This window comes from Suncus etruscus, chromosome 6 (assembly GCF_024139225.1).
Source record: "Suncus etruscus isolate mSunEtr1 chromosome 6, mSunEtr1.pri.cur, whole genome shotgun sequence".
NCBI lineage: Eukaryota > Metazoa > Chordata > Mammalia > Eulipotyphla > Soricidae > Suncus > Suncus etruscus.
Genome location: NC_064853.1, coordinates 120,284,763 through 120,303,185, shown reverse-complemented (window position 1 = coordinate 120,303,185; position 18,423 = coordinate 120,284,763). Strand labels below are relative to the sequence as shown.

Below are 18,423 nucleotides of genomic sequence, written 5' to 3'. Positions count from 1 at the left end.
GGAGGCCTATAGGGTGTTCGCCTTGCTTGCTAAAGGACGGTGGTTCGAATCCCACATGGCATCCCATAGACGTATTTCCTTAATAGTTGTCATTCTTAGCGTTGATTTCCATATGTTCGATGGCTTCATCCCCCATCCCTTTTTTGGATCTGCACAGTAGGAAATTCTACTAGAAAATTCTTGCTTGGGATCCGAGTTCAGGTTAAAAATCGGGTCGTAGAGATTATTTAGCTTGTGGATTTTGACCCCCAAATGCACCACTATTTCATAGGACGTTGTTCTTTTTTGCATAGACACACTAAAATGGAAAAATCTTATGTAAGGGGCCGGAGAGCCAGAGAACATGAAGGTAAGGCGTTTTTGCCTTGCATGCATTAGGACGCGGTTCGAATCCCAGCATCCCATATGGTCCCCCGAGCCTGCCAGGAGCAATTTCTGAGCGTTGGGCCAAGAGTAACCCTGAACACTGCCAGGTGTGACCCAATAACCAAAAAAGAAAGAAAAAAAAATCTTATGTAAAAAAAGAAGTTTGCATCTAACAGGGATAAGAACACCATACATTTTATAATGCAGTGGCACCTTTCACCCTGAACATTTGTCATGGGGGCTTGACTTGGACCTCAATTGATTGGACATCTACCATCCGATCCCAACCTTAGAACTGGCACAATTTTCTACACTAGCACCAGGAATCAAATTCCCCCAGAGGAAGCCCTAATGTGGTCCTGGCACCAACTTGCTCCAGGGTAGATTCATAAAACACCCTGACAATAAGGAACCAGCAACTTGCTCTAAGGATAGGCTTCCCTAGCTCACCACCTAACCATGAGATGAAATCAGAAGACGCTCCATGACACTCTGGCTTCGACCAAGGATCTGTGCAAAAAACAAGATCTAATTACAGATGACTGACTATGACAACCGCGACTGACTAAGTAGAACTTTTCCTGGGACCATAAAGATCTTGAGGTTGGACAATTAGCATGACTGGAGCCTGTCGTCGGTCTTATGATGACAGTATGCTTCATAGGTAGAGACACCCTGTTTATTTTAGGCCAAGGGTATTTCCTTTCTAATTTCCCCAACATTTGCTGGACCTATGCAAACAAACAAGCAAAAAAACACACAACTGCCACACCCACACCCTTTATAAAAACATATTTATATCTTCTAGATAGTGGCTCCTGCCTTTTTCATAGAACCTTGAGACATGAATTACTGTTTTACCTCATATTCTATGTCATTCTACAAATTGAAAAAAGTAAAGGAGAAAGAGTGGATGGGGCCGAGGTCAAGGTCTCAGGAGCACTGAGTGGGGATAAAAAAAAAAAAAAAAGGTCAGATCTAAATACCCAAGCCAAAGTCAATGACAACAGAATCAAGAGACTCAAACTTTAACATGCTAAACACAAAATGGACCTGTTACAATGGAACACCCGGGCTAAGGGTGGAGGTGTGGGGTGCATGCTGGGAACTCTGGTGGAGGGAGGTCAACACTGGTGGTGGGAATGGCCCTAATTCACTGTTACTATATGCCTGAAATACAACTATGAAAGACTTGTAATTCCAATGGTCTCATAAAAATTTAAAAAGAATTATACCATAATGTATCCTACAAGTAACAAAACACACACAACAAATTGTTAAAGAGTTAAAAAAAAATAATGCAGTCTATGCTTTGGCCATAATGGAAGTGTGGAAGTGCACCCTGTATTACTGATATTTTAAGCACTTCTAAGCAACCAGAGGCAATGAGGAGCCAGCTTTCTAAGAACAGGATACCGGAGGATTTACCCAAGACCTGGTTTATAACTTCAGCTCAACAAACCATTTTTTGCCCTCAAATCAGTCTGTACTTCACCAAAGGCCCCAGACTCTTGCACTAGAACTGTTTCCAATCCCCCACAAGGCCACACAAATTTGGATCTTAACGCTGTTTGTTGGCTAGGGTAGATTCTACATAAATTGCTTATAATTTAAAGCTTCACAAAACTTGTAAAGGGGCCAAGGAGATGGTTTAACAGGCTAGAGCAAAGACTTTGCATGCAAGAGCTCTGGGTTTGCACAGTATCTTCTGAACAGTACCCAGCACCTTCTGAACAATCAATTTCCAAGCACTGAGCCAGAAGTAGCCTCCAGAACAATGCTTGATGTAATGTCTCCCACCCTGTTCCCTCAAACAAAATAATTTTTTTCAAGTCTAGAATATACTATTCTCTACAGTCGAGGTTAAGGCTAAACATGAAAATACAGTTGTGTAGGCGCTGGAAAGATATCAAAGTGGTAAGGCATTTGTCTTGCACGCGGCCAACCCAGGATGAACAGTGGTTCGAATCCTGGCATCCCATATGATCCCCCAAGACTGCCAGGGGTGATTTCTGAGTGCAGAGCCAGGAGTAACCCAAGGGCCGCTGGGTGTGGCCCAAAAAAACAAAAAAGAAATAAAGGAAAACACAAATATGGAATACACACAAATGAATACATGCAACAAACACATACACACACACACACTCAGCAGCTTGTAACAGAGCTGAATGAAACCATTTACTCAAAGGGCCTATGGAACTAAACCCTCAAAGCTGCAATCTCCTGCCAACTCAGGTGTGTGTGACCACTCTTATGACACGACTAAGTGATTGTTTTAGTATATCACACAGCACCGCAAGAAGAACAAAAAATCTGTGAGCACCTTGCTTTATAATTTACATATTTTGGCCAAGTTTCAGCCAACATCGCTGGGTGCAGCCTTGGAGTCCCCTAACACTGCAGGGTGCTTCACTGAACCACCAGCAATGTCATCACCAGAAATATCAGGACCTTGGGCCCAAAACACCACTCAAGAGCACCTGCCCGGGCCGGACAGATAGCATGGAGGTTTGCCCAGGGGTGGCAAACAAGTTTGACACAAAGAGCCAAAATTTTAAACTGTGAGAGTCAGAGAGCCACACCACGCAGTGACCTGCCAAAACAAACACACACAAAAGCATCTAATTTTAACAATAATCTATTAAACACATATTGCATTTTGCCATTTTGAGTGAGGGTCAAAATCCTGCAGTGATGGTGAGGGTGTGCTGCGTCCTCCACACTTAGAACGGCAAGATGTGACCCAGCACATGACATATGCCTCCCCCCGCCACTCGCTGGCCCCTGCAGTTGTTTCTGAGGGATGGGAGACAGGACTATGCGCTCGGAGCTCTCTCCTCAGAAGCAGAACAAAACCAAAACTTGGCAAAGAGCCACAGTATAATAATAAGAGGCGAAGAGCTGCATTCATTTTGGCCGGGAGCCACGTGTTCGCCACCCCTGCATTTGCCTTTCATGCTGACGGACGGTGGTTCGAATCCCGGCATCCCATATGGTCCCCCATGCCTGCCAGGAGCAATTTCTGAGCGTAGAGCCAGGAGTAACCACTGAGCACTGCCAGGTGTGACACCCCCCCAAAAAACAAAGCACCTGCCAAACTGTACTTTACAAAAAAATTTAAATAAAAATCCAGAGATATAGGTCAAAAGCCCAAACTAGAAATAGCGTGAGAACAACCGGACATGACCCTACTATTAAAACAAACATGAGGCCAGAGTGATAATACAGCAGGGTTATCTACCTTGAACACACCAACCTAGGTTTAATCCCTGGCATGCTACACTGCCCCCCAGGCCCCTCCAAGAGTGATCCTTCAGTGAAGAACCAGGAGAAATCCACAAGCACTGTCAAGCATGGCCCTAAACCAAAACAAAACAAATACACAGCTGCCTACTTATCGCTTTTGATATGCTATAAATTCACTTAGCACCAAGTTAATTTGCCAACAAGAGAGACAACACCTCTCTAAGACTATCACAGTACTAGTGATCAGATAGGTATCAAAAGCCAGAAATCACATCTATGAATTCCCCCATCTTATGGGAGCAGAACATGAAATGAGCATTTGAAACAAGCAATTCCATAAATATTTGCACCTGAAATCTGTGACCTATGGCTGGTGACATGTCTTACACTCAGGCAGAGTTGGTCTCTGCTGCATCCATGAATGCCACTGCCACTGAAAAGGCAGAGACCAAAGGAGTGGAATCCTTTTTTTCTCAAAGAGATTTATTATCAATCAAAAATAGAAATCCTATTTTCTACTCCTGTGGAGTGTGGACAGGAAGGCGGGGAGGAAGGCAGCAACAAATGGGGTGTCAATGAGTGGGACACCAGCTGTCTTCTTTTCAAAAATACATATTCTTGGCTGTGAATTCTGCAAGGCCAGGTCTATAAAGTGGGCTGGCTCCTATTTAATTCTAAAAGGGCCAAACCATCCTGTTTTCCTCCAAAACACAAAAGAGGAAGAGGTGGTGAGTTCTCTGCAGTCATTTTCAACTCCTGCTCAGCTCCGCTGGGGAGGATTCATCCAACCCATACACCCATTACCAGGGCGGGAGCTAGAGGGGGGAATGGACAGACAATAGCCCCTGAAACTCCTCTGACCTCCTTTTCAATTGTCCTCATTCTGATTTTTTAGAAACGTTCCTGGAATAGCTTTTTCAGAATGTGCTGCAAAGTGAGCCTTGGGTATTTGGGGTGTTTGCCTTGCACATGGCCAACCTGAGTTCAAACCCTGGCATTCCATATGGTCTCCCTGAGCCTGCCCAGGAATTAATTTCTGAGTGAAGAAGCAGGAATAACAGCTCTGCTGAGTGTGGGCCAAAAACCAAAACCAAAGGGGGAGTATTAAGAGAACAGGAAGTAAAAATAAGTCTCTCCCTCACCCATTAATTCTAACAAGTTTCTTTTTTCTCATTTGAATATGGAATTTGCTTCCTTCTCTAGAAGATGTAACTCTGGAAACAATAGCACTGGCAGAAGAAAGACAGTGCTGCTGCTGCTGCTGCTACTAATAATGGATGACGCCAAATCTCAAAACCTATCAATGAAATGTTTATACATGGGCATCCAAACAATGACCCATGTTCTGCTCATGATGCCAGCATGGAAACTGGTGCAAAGTCCCAAGTGTTCAATGTAGTACCTACACGCAGAGGCAATAAGCAGGTGTCAACCCACATTTACCTCTAGGTCTGCCAAAGCACAAGAAGGGGTGAACTTGAAGGTCACTAGATTGTCTAGCTAAAGATGGGGGAAAAGGGACCGGGGTGATAGTACAATGGGTAAGACAAGTTACTTTGTATGTGACCAACCCAGGTTCGATTCCCAGCACCCCATAGGGTCTTCATCTTCCCAAGCCTTCCAGGAATGAAGAGCCATGTCTAAGCCCTGAGCATCACCTGGTGTGGCCCAAACACGAAAATAAGAACAGTGAGCAAGACAAGTCCTAGCTCATTTTATATTATAACGGACAAGAGCTTGGCAGGTTTTGTTTTTTATTTTAATTTTTGTGTTTTTAGAGGCCACACATGGTGATATTCAGAGATTACTTCTGGCTCTGCACTCAGGAATTACTCCAGGCGGTTCTTGAGGAATCATATGGAGTGCTGAAGATTGAACCTGCAACAGCGCTGGTAAGGCAACTGCTCTTGCCGCTGTATGTTACTCTGGCCCCCAAGTTTCTTTTTTTTGTGTTTTTTTTTTTTTTTGGGGGGGGGTCACACCCATTTGATGCTCAGGGGTTACTCCTGGCTAAGTGCTCAGAAATTGCCCCTGGCTTGGGGGGACCATATGGGACGCTGGGGGATCGAACCACGGTCCTTCCTTGCAAGGTAGACACCTTAACTCTAGCGCCACCTCTCCGGTCCCTTTTTTTTTTTTTAGTAAGATTTGATGCCACGATCTAAAAATGACTCAATCTGCAAGGCATGATGAGTTAGTTCTTGCTTTATAAAAATAGCACAGTTCCTTTAAGGCGCACTTCTGCAGGGATCATGTCCTAACACTGCAAGACTGGCAGACAGTCTCCATCCCATCCTTCCCACCCCCTCTCCCGAAGGGCTGCATCACTGCCACAACCAGTCATGGGTGGTAGAGGTGGCTCCCCCGGCCCCAGGAGACCTGCAAGGAATTGCCATGTTACACTATCTCCAGGGCTGGAAAGTAAAGTGTCAGCTGTCTTCATCCAGAATCTCTGGGTGCTCTTTCCAGAAGGCATCCCCGATGATGTCACAGTGCAAGGGCACTGGCCTCGTCCGTGTTCGGGTCACAGCCATCCTTGTCCCTTCCATTTCTGCCGGCAGTTTGATTTCTTTTGTCATGACTTCATCTACCTACAGGTAAAATATTGACGATGTCAAATCAGCAGTTTAGAAGAAGAGGAGGAGCTATAAGAGAAATAGACTGTCTTCTTCTCCCTGATATACATGCATTAATTTCTTTACAACTTAAAAATAAATGTCATAGCGCTAATCTTGTAAAAGGAAGCTTGGGAACAAAGGAGCAATTCCACACTCCTTATTAGTAAGAACTACAGAATTGGGGCCGGAGAGATAGCATGGAGGTAAGGCGTTTGCCTTTCATGCAGGAGGTCATCGGTTCGAATCCCGGTGTCCCATATGGTCCCCCGTGCCTGCCAGGAGCAATTTCTGAGCATGGAGCCAGGAATAACCCCTGAGCACTGCCGGGTGTGACCCAAAAAAACCACACACACACACAAAAAAAAAAAAAGAACTACAGAATTGAAGTTACCTATGCCCTCCCACCACAGTAGAGAGCATCTGAGTTAAAAAGTATCTTAAAAATCCCTATAGAAGGGAACAGACACATATAGGAGGTAAGGCACCTTCATTTGGACAAATCCAAGTGAAAACCCCAGCACCACCACATATAATCCTGAGCCCTAACAGGCTTCAGTGCTAGGAATAACTTGAGCCCCAAAGGATGTAGCCAAAACCTCATCCCTGAAAATAAAAAAATGAAACCCCAGTAAAAGAGCTGATGTCACTTGAGCTAAGCACCACTTTAATGCTTAAAGTGTTCTTCCTTCCAGAAAAACTTTACACAGAGGAAATAAATGTAGAGAAAATGTTACACCCAGGAACTGATGTGGAGGAAATGTTGGTAGGATGAAGGATATAGGTAAGTGCATAGACTTATTACAGAACATTGTAGTCATTAGCAGAGACAGTGGAGAACTTACCCCCAAAATAATAAAATCCTCAGATCTAGCTTCTAATGCTGGAGGGAGAGGGAAAGGGAGAGAGGGAGAGGGAAAGGGAGAGAGGGAAAAGAAGGGAGGGAGGGAGGGAGGGAGGGAGGGGGTGAGAGGGGGAGAGAGAGAGGGAGGGGGAGAGAGGGGGAGAGAGAGGTGTTTGTGTGTGTGTGTGACTTCAACAGTGACGTCCTGTGTGACTGTGTGTGGACACCCCGTTCCATGGTGGCATCATATGCATATATGCATGTGCATGCATGTGTCTATTTGCCGGTGCCAGACAACCAGTGGGGGCGAACATCTCTTTAAAATGGTCTGAGGAACCAGGGATATATTACAGCAGGTAGGGCACTTGATTGCATTCAGCTGACCCAGGTTCAATCCCTAACACCCATATGGTCCCTGGAGCCACAGCAGGAGTGATCCCTGAGTGTTGAGTCAGGAGTAAGCCTTGGGCACAGCCAGGTGTGACCCCCTCCCCCCAAAAAGAAACTTTTAAAAAGAGATAGTGCAAATAGTATTTTTATATTCACAGTCCATTTATTATTTGGTTTTTGGGTCACACCTGGCCATGCTTAGGACTTACTCCTAGTTCTGTAATCAGGGACCATATGCAGTGCTAAGGATTGAATCCAGGTCAGCCCAGGGTATTCTCTCTCCAATACGATAAAGTGGCTTTTGTTTGACTTAAGGAGAGCTGAGGACACAGAAAAATAATTATACTGCTTCTAAGGTTCTGTGATTCTTTTTTTTTTTTTTGGTTTTTGGGTCTCACCCGGCAGTGCTCAGGGGTTACTCCTGGCTCCAGGCTCAGAAGTCGCTCCTGGCAAGCATGGGGGACCATATGGGACGCCGGGATTCGAACCGATGACCTTCTGCATGAGAGGCAAACGCCTTACCTCCATGCTATCTCTCCGGCCCCGGTTCTGTGATTCTTTACAGAAGGAAGAGTCCAAATCCCTATAGCCAGTGACAAAACGAGCTACCATAATGACAGCTGCCATCTCGTTTTCCAAGGCACTCAAGAGAAGCAGTGACTACAGCCAGGGTCACAGGACCCTGTGGAGGGGAATAACATTCATTACCTTCTGCCATATCAACACCGTTCCTTTCCTATACATCAGCGGCTCATTGTTATAGTTGATGTTGAATTCAGAAAACAGAATCTCATTTTTGTCTGCCGCAAGAGTCCCCTGAGGAAATGCAAGCAGGTATCAGTGGTGGAATAGGTGTCATTTTCCCAACCCAGCCTGTTCCTCTTTGACCTCAACAGCCACCAACAAATCAAGCAACAGTTGGCCTGGACCACACATCTGTGAGACACTAATGGGTGTGTAAATTAAAAGCAGGTCCAATCTTGCTTGTTGTCAAATTCATACAGTTCTCTTCTCTAGCAAAATGCACACCAAACCAAAATAAAAAACTATAAAGACAAAAACAAAACAAGTCACAACTGTAACAGGGTGAGAGGAGAGTGAGGAACAGCGAACTTAGTTCTCTGCACACACTTTGGATGGATGTTCTTTCTCCCTCATACCTGTCCCTCCACTTAAGAGATATATGAACTGTTGAGGACTAAAAGCCAACTCGAATTTAATCCCTGGCACTCACCAGATTCGCTGAGCCCCACCAGGAGTGATATCTGAACAGAGTTAGGAGTAAGCCCTGAGCATAACTAGCCCAAAACAAGCAAAAACAACGACCAAAAAGCAAACCAAAAATATAAACCTCATCTCAAATCTGTTCTGGGTAAATCTACCAGCCTTCCTGTGAGTACTATATATATCTAGGTACTGTAATCAGAACTGTCAGCATCATGTGGCATTTCAGGGTGGCCAGCCCATGAGCAGTCCTGTTATACGGGTTACATATGCCGTGTTCATTAAGTATTTACAATGTGTTTTACCGCATACCTTGTTTCATATCTAACATTTAATTCTAACCACACACTTACAAGTTGGGGATTAATATCCCCTCACCAACCTTCCCTAAGAGGAACTAGATAACAAAGAAAGAATTATATAGAAGGATGATCAAGGGGTAAGTAGATCATTCCTGAACCCTCAAGCCATAAAGCCATAAAGAGGTCATTGTTACCCTTCCCCTAAGAAGTTAGAGGTACCCGGCATAAATGTGGGACAAAGCCAGGGCAGCCCAGACCAGGCAGGCTGACCAGACAGAAAAGTGTGAGCCTTGTTATAGGGGGCCACGGAGAGTGCGTTTCCAGCTAGGTGCCAGCACAGGGCAATGCTGAGCCAAAGAGGCTGAAGGCTATGGAGAGGAGAAACTCCTTGAGGGCCTCAGAGTAAACCATCAATAAGGCTGTTACCTATAGGATTTCAGTTCCTATTTCAGAAAACAATGGAAAGATTTTCGAGAGAGAGCACACTGCCAGGGGGCACAGAGAGACAAATGTCCCTAAGTGTCACCAGGCCAGAGTTCTGCACCTGCAATCGCTCCTGGGCTTGTACCGGAGTCAGTCCAGACTGCTGTATAAGTGCCCAGAATACTGTGTTGTAGAGATTGTTGATGTGGCCTGTGGAGAGAACAGACAGCACTGTGTATTCCAAATCTACATTCAACATCCATGCTGCAAAGAACACTAGGGCCTCACTGATCCCGCCTTTAGGGGAACCCTGGGTAACAAGCTGTTGCCCACAGGGGACATGCAGGCATGAGGACAAGTAGAAATCAGCCTTTTCCTAACCTTTTCCCTTGCTGTTTGTCACCTGTTTCACACATCTGTTCCTGCATACAATAAATTTAGGGGTACTTTCAAAGTGGCTTGCTTTATTGCACTCCAAATTCTAGTAAAATCAAGACATATATGAGAAATGTGTCTTATTTATTTTATAGTCTGCAAGGCAAGAGCCATAACTCCAGTATCCACCAAGGCCTGAACAGAAACATAGAAGTAGAATGGATACACCAGGGAGGACCAGGGAACTCAGCAGGAGTGTGTGCTGGTGACTGTGGGCTGCAGTGCATGCAGGAGCATGTCGAACACTTGGTGCAAATTTAAACTTAGTATTACCAAACTTTTTAAGAGCTGGAATTAGTGAGTGTTTACAAATAGTATCTAATTTCAACTGCCTTTTCTTGAGCAATAAAAAAAGAAATAAAAATAGGTGTGTGTGTGTGTGTGTGTGTGTGTGTGTGTGTGTGTGTGTGTGTGTGTGTGTGCCTGCGTGCGTGCGCGCGCGCGTGGCTCTAAACACAAATCTAGAATACTATGTTCTAAACAGATACATGCTGGGCAAGACCACCACTTTGAAGTTTGGAATTTGTGGTTTACTCAGTTTCACTTACAGTCTGCTTGCCGCCAACTGAGGTAGTCCTTTAAAATCTGGTTGCTAGGATACACCACAACTCTTCCATCAAAGCCTGGAGGATACAGAAGAGGCTGGTCTTCAAAGAAATCCCGCCAATAAAACACATAGCTGGAGGCAAACTGGGAGGCCACGTGAGTCATGAACTTACTAGCAAAGTAAGGCACATTGGGTGCAGCAAGAAAAAAGAAAACACAGGACATTAATTCAGTATCATGGTAAAGCCAATACGCATATCAGAGAGATTATAAAAACATATCTGGATTGAGAGTCTGCAGCATAATACCTCTCTTTTTTTTTTTTTTTTTTTTTTGGTTTTTGGGCCACACCCTGTGACGACGCTCAGGGGTTACTCCTGGCTATGCGCTCAGAAGTTGCTCCTGGCTTCTTGGGGGACCATATGGGACGCCGGGGGATCGAACCGCGGTCCGTCCTAGGCTAGCGCAGGCAGGCAAGGCAGGCACCTTACCTCCAGCGCCACCGCCCGGCCCCATACCTCTCCTTCTTATAAGCAACAACTAGGACATTTTACTCTAATAGGATCTGATGTAAATTTCTGGTGCAAGAGATGATATTTTGTTTGCCTTTTATTTTAAATCTTGGGAGGAAGGGAATATTGTTTTCAAAACATACCACCCAGGGAACCAGAGAGATAGTACAGTGATAAGGCATTTATTTGCCTTGCACACAACTAATTCAAACAGACAGTGTGGTTCAAATCATGGCATCCCATATGGTCCCCGTGCCGGCCAGGAGCAACTTCAGAGCACAGAACCAGGAATAACCTGAGCGTGCCGGATGTGACCCAAAAAACAAAAAAACAAAACAAAACAAAACAAAAAACACCATACCAACCCAATATGTAAACTGTTTCCTAGGCATTTGAAAATACTAGCAAATTAAAATGCGTCTTTATGAATTTCCTCCTAAAGTCTAACAATGTTGTCATTAATAGCCTAGTAGTGGCCAAAGTCAACCACTGTCATAATATAAATTTTTGTTTTTTTAATTTTGGTTTTTCAGTCACTCCCCATGGTTCTCAGGGCTTGCTCCTGATTCTGCACTCAGGAATCACTTTTAGCAGGCTTGGAGGACCATGTGACACTGAACCAGGGCAGGCTACATACAAAAAAAGTACCCTACCTACTGTACTATATCTCTCTGGCCCACATTCTAAGATTTCTGTTTCTAGTTCAATACATTTCAGTCTTCTATAGAAGCCCAAGTGATGGGGAATGAAGGGGAATCAGAAGCATATACAATGCTCAGATTCCAAATGGAAGTAAAATTATGTGAACAAAAACTTCCCATGCAAGTTCCATACATACCACCAATAATTGCTAATTCTACTAAAGCAGAAACCAGAGGCCGAAGACATAGCATAGCGGTAAGACATTTGCCTTGCACATGGTTGACCTGGGACAGATCTGGTTCGATTCCTGGCATACCATATGGTCACCCAAGCCTTCCAGGAGCAATTTCTGAGCACAGAGCCCAGGAGTAACCCCTGAGCACTGCGAGGCGTGGCCCCAAAACAAACAAACAAACAAACAAAAAAGCTAAAAACAGAGGCTGGCTGGAAATATTATCAAAATGCAAGGCCCAGGAATTACCTGGCTCTTCTTTTAAACCAATTGCTCTTGCGCTTGAACACAAAGCTGTACTCGTCACTCTGTCCGTATGCAATCACAATATCCTCCAGTTCCTCCATTACAGTCTGGGCACACTTGGTCATTAGATAGAGAGCTCGGCTATCATTAGGCTTCGCAAAATTGTGCTTCTCAGCAAACCTTCAGAAAGGAAAGCAAAGACGGAAAAGAACAGGGATGTAAAAGAGCACTTCATTAACACAGGATTGGCAGAGGCTATTTAAAGAACCCACCCTAAACCTCCTGTCAGCCACAACCAGTTTCTTTAGGAACTCGGGGGGGGGGGGGGGGGGGGGGGGGAAGGGGGGTGTTTCTTGCCCCAATCACCTGAGGAAAAGAGACAGCAGAGTGTCATGTTTCCTCTTCCTCTTTTCCTAGAAAGGAGCTGGGCCAGAGCTATAAGTGGTAGGGAAACTGCCTAGCAATCAGCTTACCCAGGACAGACAGTGGTTCAAATCCAGTAATTGCCCCGTGCCTGCCAGGGGCAATTTCTGATCGCAGAGCCAGGAGTAACACCTGAGTGGGTTTTTGGGACCCCAAAACAAAACAAAAAGTCTAGACAGGGGTACATGCTGGTCTTTTTTGTTTGGGTGGGGGGGGGAATCACACTCCTTGCTCTATTCTCAGAAATTGCTCCTGGCAGGCTCAGGGGACCATATGGAATGCCGGGATTAGAACCACCGTCCTTCTGCATGCAAGGCAGATGCTCTACCTCCATGCTATCTCTCTGGCCATGAATGCCGCTCTTTTGAAGCTTTGCAGGGCCGATGCGGGGAGCAGTATCACGTAATTATTTTAATTGGCTATTAATTTGCACAAATATATGTTTTACACATTGTTAAGTAAAAAAGTTCTTTTTTCTTCAGATGGACAGCTAACTGCACGATCCTGTATATAGCATTAAGATAAGAAACAATGTATGCAGTGTTATATTGATTTTAAATGTCTGGATGGTTTTGTGGCTCCCAGGTATTTTTTCCCCTCCGGAAACGAGTCCAAGTGGCTCTTTTCAAACATACTATTTGGGGTGTTGGGGCAGAGAAATAATACTGGCCTTACACTTGTCCAACCAGGTTCCTATCTATCCCAGGCATCGCCATAGGCTTCCCCAAGTACCTCCAGGAACAATTTCTGAATGTAGAGCCAGGAGTAAGCCCTGAGCACTGCCAAGTGTGGCCCCAACACTAAAACAAATAATAATAATAATAATAAAACTACTATATCTGGTCCCTTAAAAATAAAAAGATGACTCTTTCGTTCCCAAACCTTCATCGAGCAGCTTGCTGCCTGAAGTGTGTTCTGCAGACTGGAGTTTAGGGTAACGTGGGAAATTTTTTAAATATTTTATTTCGGGCTGGAGAGATAGCATGGAGGTAAGGCGTTTACCTTTCATGCAGAAGGCCATTGGTTCGAATCCCGGCATCCCATATGGTCCCCCGAGTCTGCCAGGAGCAATTTCTGAGCTTGGAGGCAGGAGTAACCCCTGAGCGCTGCTGGGTGTGACCCCAAAACCAGAAATACATACATTTCTCTCTCTCTAAAAAAATAAAAATTAAAATATGGAGTGACTATACTTATTATTAAAGCCTCACTCTCTATGCATTTCCGACATTCTGTTAACACTCCCTCCTCCTCCTCTTCCTCTCCTGTAGCCGATACAGGCGGCCTGTTATTGGCCATTGATGCAAGAACACGTAAGTTGCTGCCAAGCAAGGTGCGAGCAGGCCTCTGAACAGGACCAGATAGATGGTAGCTAATTCATTAGCTGAGCAACTGGAGAAGAACCGAAGTCGGCGTGGGTGGCGATGGTGCCGGGTGCATCGTGTCCAGCCAGTGCCCCAAGCTCCCGCAGTCGACTACTGGGCCCGTTTAAGTAGTACCCCAGCGCTTTCCCGCTCGCCGCTCCTTCCGGCATCAGCGGGGGACGCGCAGAGCGGCGCGCTCATTGGCTGCCGCGTTGCCCGGCAACGATGCGGGGGGGGAGTGGGGAGGCCAGTGCCAAGGCGGAAGCGGCCCCCAGAGCCGGCGCGCCACGAGGCCCCGCCCGGCGCCACTCACCGGTGGAAGTTTCTGCCGTCCAGCCGCACCACCACCCAGCAGTGGGGCAAGCAGGTGTCGTCGGCCTCGAAGTCCCGCACGTACTCGAATTTGCTCTTGGCCATGGCCGCCCCCTGCCTCAGGCAGCGGCCCCAGATGGCGGAAGTCGCCGCCGAGATGCTGCGAAGCCGCACGTGGCCAGCGGCCCACATACCCGCCCTCGCCGCGGGAGGGGACAGGAGAGGGGCTCCGCCCCGGAAGTTCCTGTTACCATCGCGGCCGCTCTAGCAGCCCCGGAGGCCGGCGTCTCGGTCGCACGTCCTCCTACTCTAGACTGCCACAACTGAAAGCCAACAACCAGTGCTCGCCCTAGTGGCTGCTGCTGCTTTTCTGCTGCAAATCGTTCCCACAAAGGTTTGAAAGATACCCTGGGATATTCAGTCTTTTGTCTGGGAAATTGTTCACCTCCAGCAATATAAGATTTGAGAATGGCATGTTTCAAGAAAAGCCACCATCCAGTGGATTCAAATCCATGGCCTTCTACCTGCAAGTCACGTGCCCTCTAAGTTGAGTCAAATCCCCAACCCAACAATATAGGATGCAAGAAGTGCAGTGCATAGGATACAAACAAAACCTTGTCTACAACCCACCTCTAGTGCAGGTTATTGTGGTAGGAACAACTTGAAGAGGCACACCCAGGGCCTCATACCCCAAGGCTTTCAGGCAGGGAAAAGGAGCATATTAATCTTAGACATATACTGTGTGCTTCTGGAAACTCAACTCCATAGGGTAGTCCAATTCAAAGAGATGGAGGACAATATGACAACTGCTAGGAAATAATGGGGGTGTGGGGACTGTGGCTTCACAGTTTGGCATAATTTTTTAGTTTTATAAGCTTTTTATTTTATGCATCATTATTACAGAACTGTTAACGATATGTTTCACGCATATGTTCCTTTATATATTCCACATCCTTCACCAGTGTTGTCTGCTTGTTTGTGTATTGTGTGTTGTGTTGTTTGTTGTGTTGTTTTTGTTTTTGAAAAATCACTTCAGAATGAATTTTCTGCAAAATGAAAAGTGTGTTTTGGCTGCACAGTAATGTGGAAAAGCTCCCTATTCCTAAATCATATGCTTAAAAACAGATCAGATGGCAAGTTTTATTTCACATGTATTCTATTATAAATAAAAACTTATAAATAGGTGCACACATCTAACTGGGACCTCGCTGGACATGATCTCAACTTATTTTTCTTTTATGATCAGCTTCTATTAACAGCTCCCTTACTCAGTGGGGCTGATGGGAAACAGAAAGACCTTGAGTCTGGAAGTCTGATTTCAGCCTGTCTTCCCTGATGCTGACTCACCTCATTTGCACTAAGAGCTGCATTATGTAGATTAAATTCAGGGTGAGGCGGGTAAGGAGGAGGAATAATTTGTCTCTAAAGTCTCCCACTGAGCCACTCTAATCAAATTTGTGGCTGGAAGGGATGGGTATGCTTCCAGGAAAGGAATGTTTGGTTCTCTCATGGCTCCAAGGCACAGAAGCATTTAGGACAGCCCAGGATGTGCCCACATAGAAAATGAAAGGCTATTATTCTAGAGTAAATTGATGGTTATGGGGCCTTGAAATTTCTAAATGTATTTATTCTGCAGCATTGAGATAGTGCTTGTGTAGGTCACAGTGAATGGATTTTATTTCTTAATGATCATTGTGTTTCACTGAGGGTCACTAATACCAGCTCCCAATTCATTCTGTGCTTGGACAAGGTTCTGGAAGTCAGGAGGATGTGATCATTAAAGGTCTTGGAAAAGGGCTGGAGAGATAGCATAGAGTGTGCCTTTTCCGAAGGCATTTGTGTAATTAAGCTTAGTGCATTGAGTGGTGTAAAGTAATTATTAAGACATTTGAAATTAGGAAACTTTCTAAATTCAGGTCTGTAAGGGTTAAAAGATTCTCCAGGGATAAAGAGCAATAAGGAGATAAGGGCACTAAACTCCCTTTGTTTATGCCTCTCAAGAATTTTAGAACAATTTAATCACTTGTAATAAGATTATTAGTAAAAGAAAAACTTTTTGGCGTTCTAAATTCAAACAAACACAAAAATGTTAAAAATTGAGTCTTTTATATTTCTATTAGAAAATTTATTTTGATTTTTTTTTTTTTTTTTTTTTTGGTTTTTGGGCCACACCCAGTAACGCTCAGGGGTTACTCCTGGCTATGTGCTCAGAAGTTGCTCCTGGCTTGGGGGACCATATGGGACACCGGGGGATCGAACCGCGGTCCGTCCAAGGTTAGCGCAGGCAAGGCAGGCACCTTACCTTTAGCGCCACCGCCCGGCCCCTTATTTTGATTTTTAAGGTATTTAAAAAATTATGTAGAAAATGTTGTGGTTGGCCTTTTTAAATAATATTGTTAATTTTATTGCACAGTGAACTCCCAAGTGTGCTTTATAGTACCCTTGGTTTTAATTTTGTGCTACAGCAATGTCTGTTCTTTACCTCTGCATTGAAAGAACTATCTTTTTAAGTGTATTCAAGAAGTCAGCACATTATACAAAACTGTATATTTGTGTCAAAGTAAATAAATCTAGTATTGATGAAAAAATATTGTTAATTTTATGAGTAATTAATATTATGAAAGTACCTAAATTTTATAAGCAGGTTGCCAACATGTAACAAATATAATTTTGGTCTTAATATCTAAGTATGGAAATGCATTCAATGTCTCTAAACATATTTTATAATGATCTAAACATTCCGTTAATTTGGTATATAAAATTGTAACATGAATTTCCTGATAATTTACAAATTATTAACTTAAGGTCTTCAAAGTAGGGACATTTGTCTTACTGTTCTACTGTGAAAATAGCTTAAAGGGAACCTGTTTATTTAAAGCAAAGTGAAGACTCCTTCTACAGTGCTCACTAACCATTTTACTTAAAAGTTTGAACTGCTTATTAACTATTTTAATATTTTAAACTTCAAATTTGGATTGTTTTGGAAATGTTTTGTGCTAAATCTAAACCTTGAAGCTTTTATTTTCAGCAAAGCTCCACTCCATCTACATTAAGTACTTTTAGAAGCTGGAAAAGTTTTTCTACAATTTTTTTTCTTACAAACATGCCAGCTATATATTTAAAAGCGCTTGTCAATTTTACCCAGTCAATTTTTTTTTTGGGGGGGGGCACACCCAGCGGTGCTCAGGGGTTACTCCTGGCTATCTGCTCAGAAATCACTCCTGGCAGGCACAGGGGACCATACGGGACTTAAGAATTCGAACCAAGTACCGTAGGTCTTGGGTCGGCTGCTTGCGAGGCAAATGCCGCTGACCCGGTCAATTTTTCTGCGACCCCCTGGAACCCCTACCCGCAGGAGACTTGGGGAGTCACGAAGTTATTCGTAAGTCACGAAGAGGATCCGACCTAGAAGAGAAGAAAGAGGCTGGGAAAGAAATGAGCTCAAGTCAAGCTTGCTGATCAAGAGCTGAATTTATTAAAGCAAGACAAGCTTATATATAGTTCTACAGCATAAGGAAGTAGCTTTGAGTACTTTTCCATAGTATCTATAGAAAAGTAGGAGGGTTGTGCAGGATGGACTTTCCAGTTTTACATTATCTTTATGGGGCACAAACATTCTTTCACAATGGTAGCTTAACAGGATGTGTGATCTTATCTTAGCAACTCGGGTGGTTTACTGGGACATCTGACTTGTTTGGTTAACATTTCTTTTAGGTCTAGGGGGTAAATGCCACAGTGGCCGCCTGTCCCATACACAGGCCTTATGTTTCAAGCATCAGAGACTCCATTTTGCTCTCTAGCTCTAACAGCCTCCAACATTTTTCTAACGTAAGTTTTGGATCGATCCTTCTGTCTGTTCATGTGTGTGTTGTGTTGAATGAAGTGGCCACTGGTGTGAAAAGTTTTGTTTAGTGCTGTTTGGTTTTGTGTGAAATATATGTTTATTTGGTATCTCTACATTTCATGATAAAATACAATTTTCAAAGTCTTAGTCATTTTTGAGATTTCAATTAATTTTTTCACAACTTGATCAATCTGGTCACTTAGCAGCTGACAGACTGTGGCATCCTGCAACTAAAAAAATCAGTACACCTTGGAACTATGGAAAGAGTCATTAATTTGGCAAATGGCAAGGCCCAGACCAAGTACTTATCTGGGGCCGTGGATCTGTGTGTATTTCTGACATAGAAGAAGGAGCTACATGCTGGCTCCCATAAAGACATAAAACAAACTAATCAAGCTGTCTCCAGGGCCACAACAAACCTTGAGAGTTCCCCTTATGTTCCTTCCACAGAACTTAAAGA

General features: G+C 44.3%; 1 protein-coding gene and 1 non-coding gene across 2 annotated transcripts; one reads left to right on the top strand and one right to left on the bottom strand.

Annotated features, from left to right (window-relative positions):
• Positions 1-5,904: 5,904 nt before the first annotated feature.
• On the bottom strand, positions 5,905-14,311 carry THG1L (tRNA-histidine guanylyltransferase 1 like). The gene is made up of 6 exons (XM_049775757.1): positions 14,121-14,311; positions 12,027-12,203; positions 10,394-10,563; positions 9,532-9,620; positions 8,170-8,277; positions 5,905-6,203 (listed from the first exon to the last, which is right to left on the bottom strand). Exons 1-6 carry the CDS (start codon positions 14,309-14,311, stop codon positions 6,042-6,044), a joined length of 897 nt encoding a protein of 298 aa, XP_049631714.1. The 3' UTR covers positions 5,905-6,041.
• Positions 14,312-16,524: 2,213 nt separating this feature from the next.
• LOC126012491 (small nucleolar RNA SNORA22) lies at positions 16,525-16,654 on the top strand. Its single transcript, XR_007496953.1, has one exon. It is a non-coding gene; the product is annotated as a small nucleolar RNA SNORA22 (small nucleolar RNA).
• Positions 16,655-18,423: the final 1,769 nt, after the last annotated feature.

Bases quoted from the DNA above. Each gene is read 5' to 3' on its own strand.
- THG1L (XM_049775757.1), bottom strand. From the start codon at position 14,311: ATGTGGGCCGCTGGCCACGTGCGGCTTCGCAGCATCTCGGCGGCGACT. The intron at 8,278-9,531 runs GTGCAGAACTCT...GCATTTCCTCAG, and splicing joins AAGCCCAGGAGCGATTGCAG to GGGACTCTTGCGGCAGACAA. The intron at 6,204-8,169 runs GTAATGAATGTT...TTTTACCTGTAG, and splicing joins CGGTGTTGATATGGCAGAAG to GTAGATGAAGTCATGACAAA.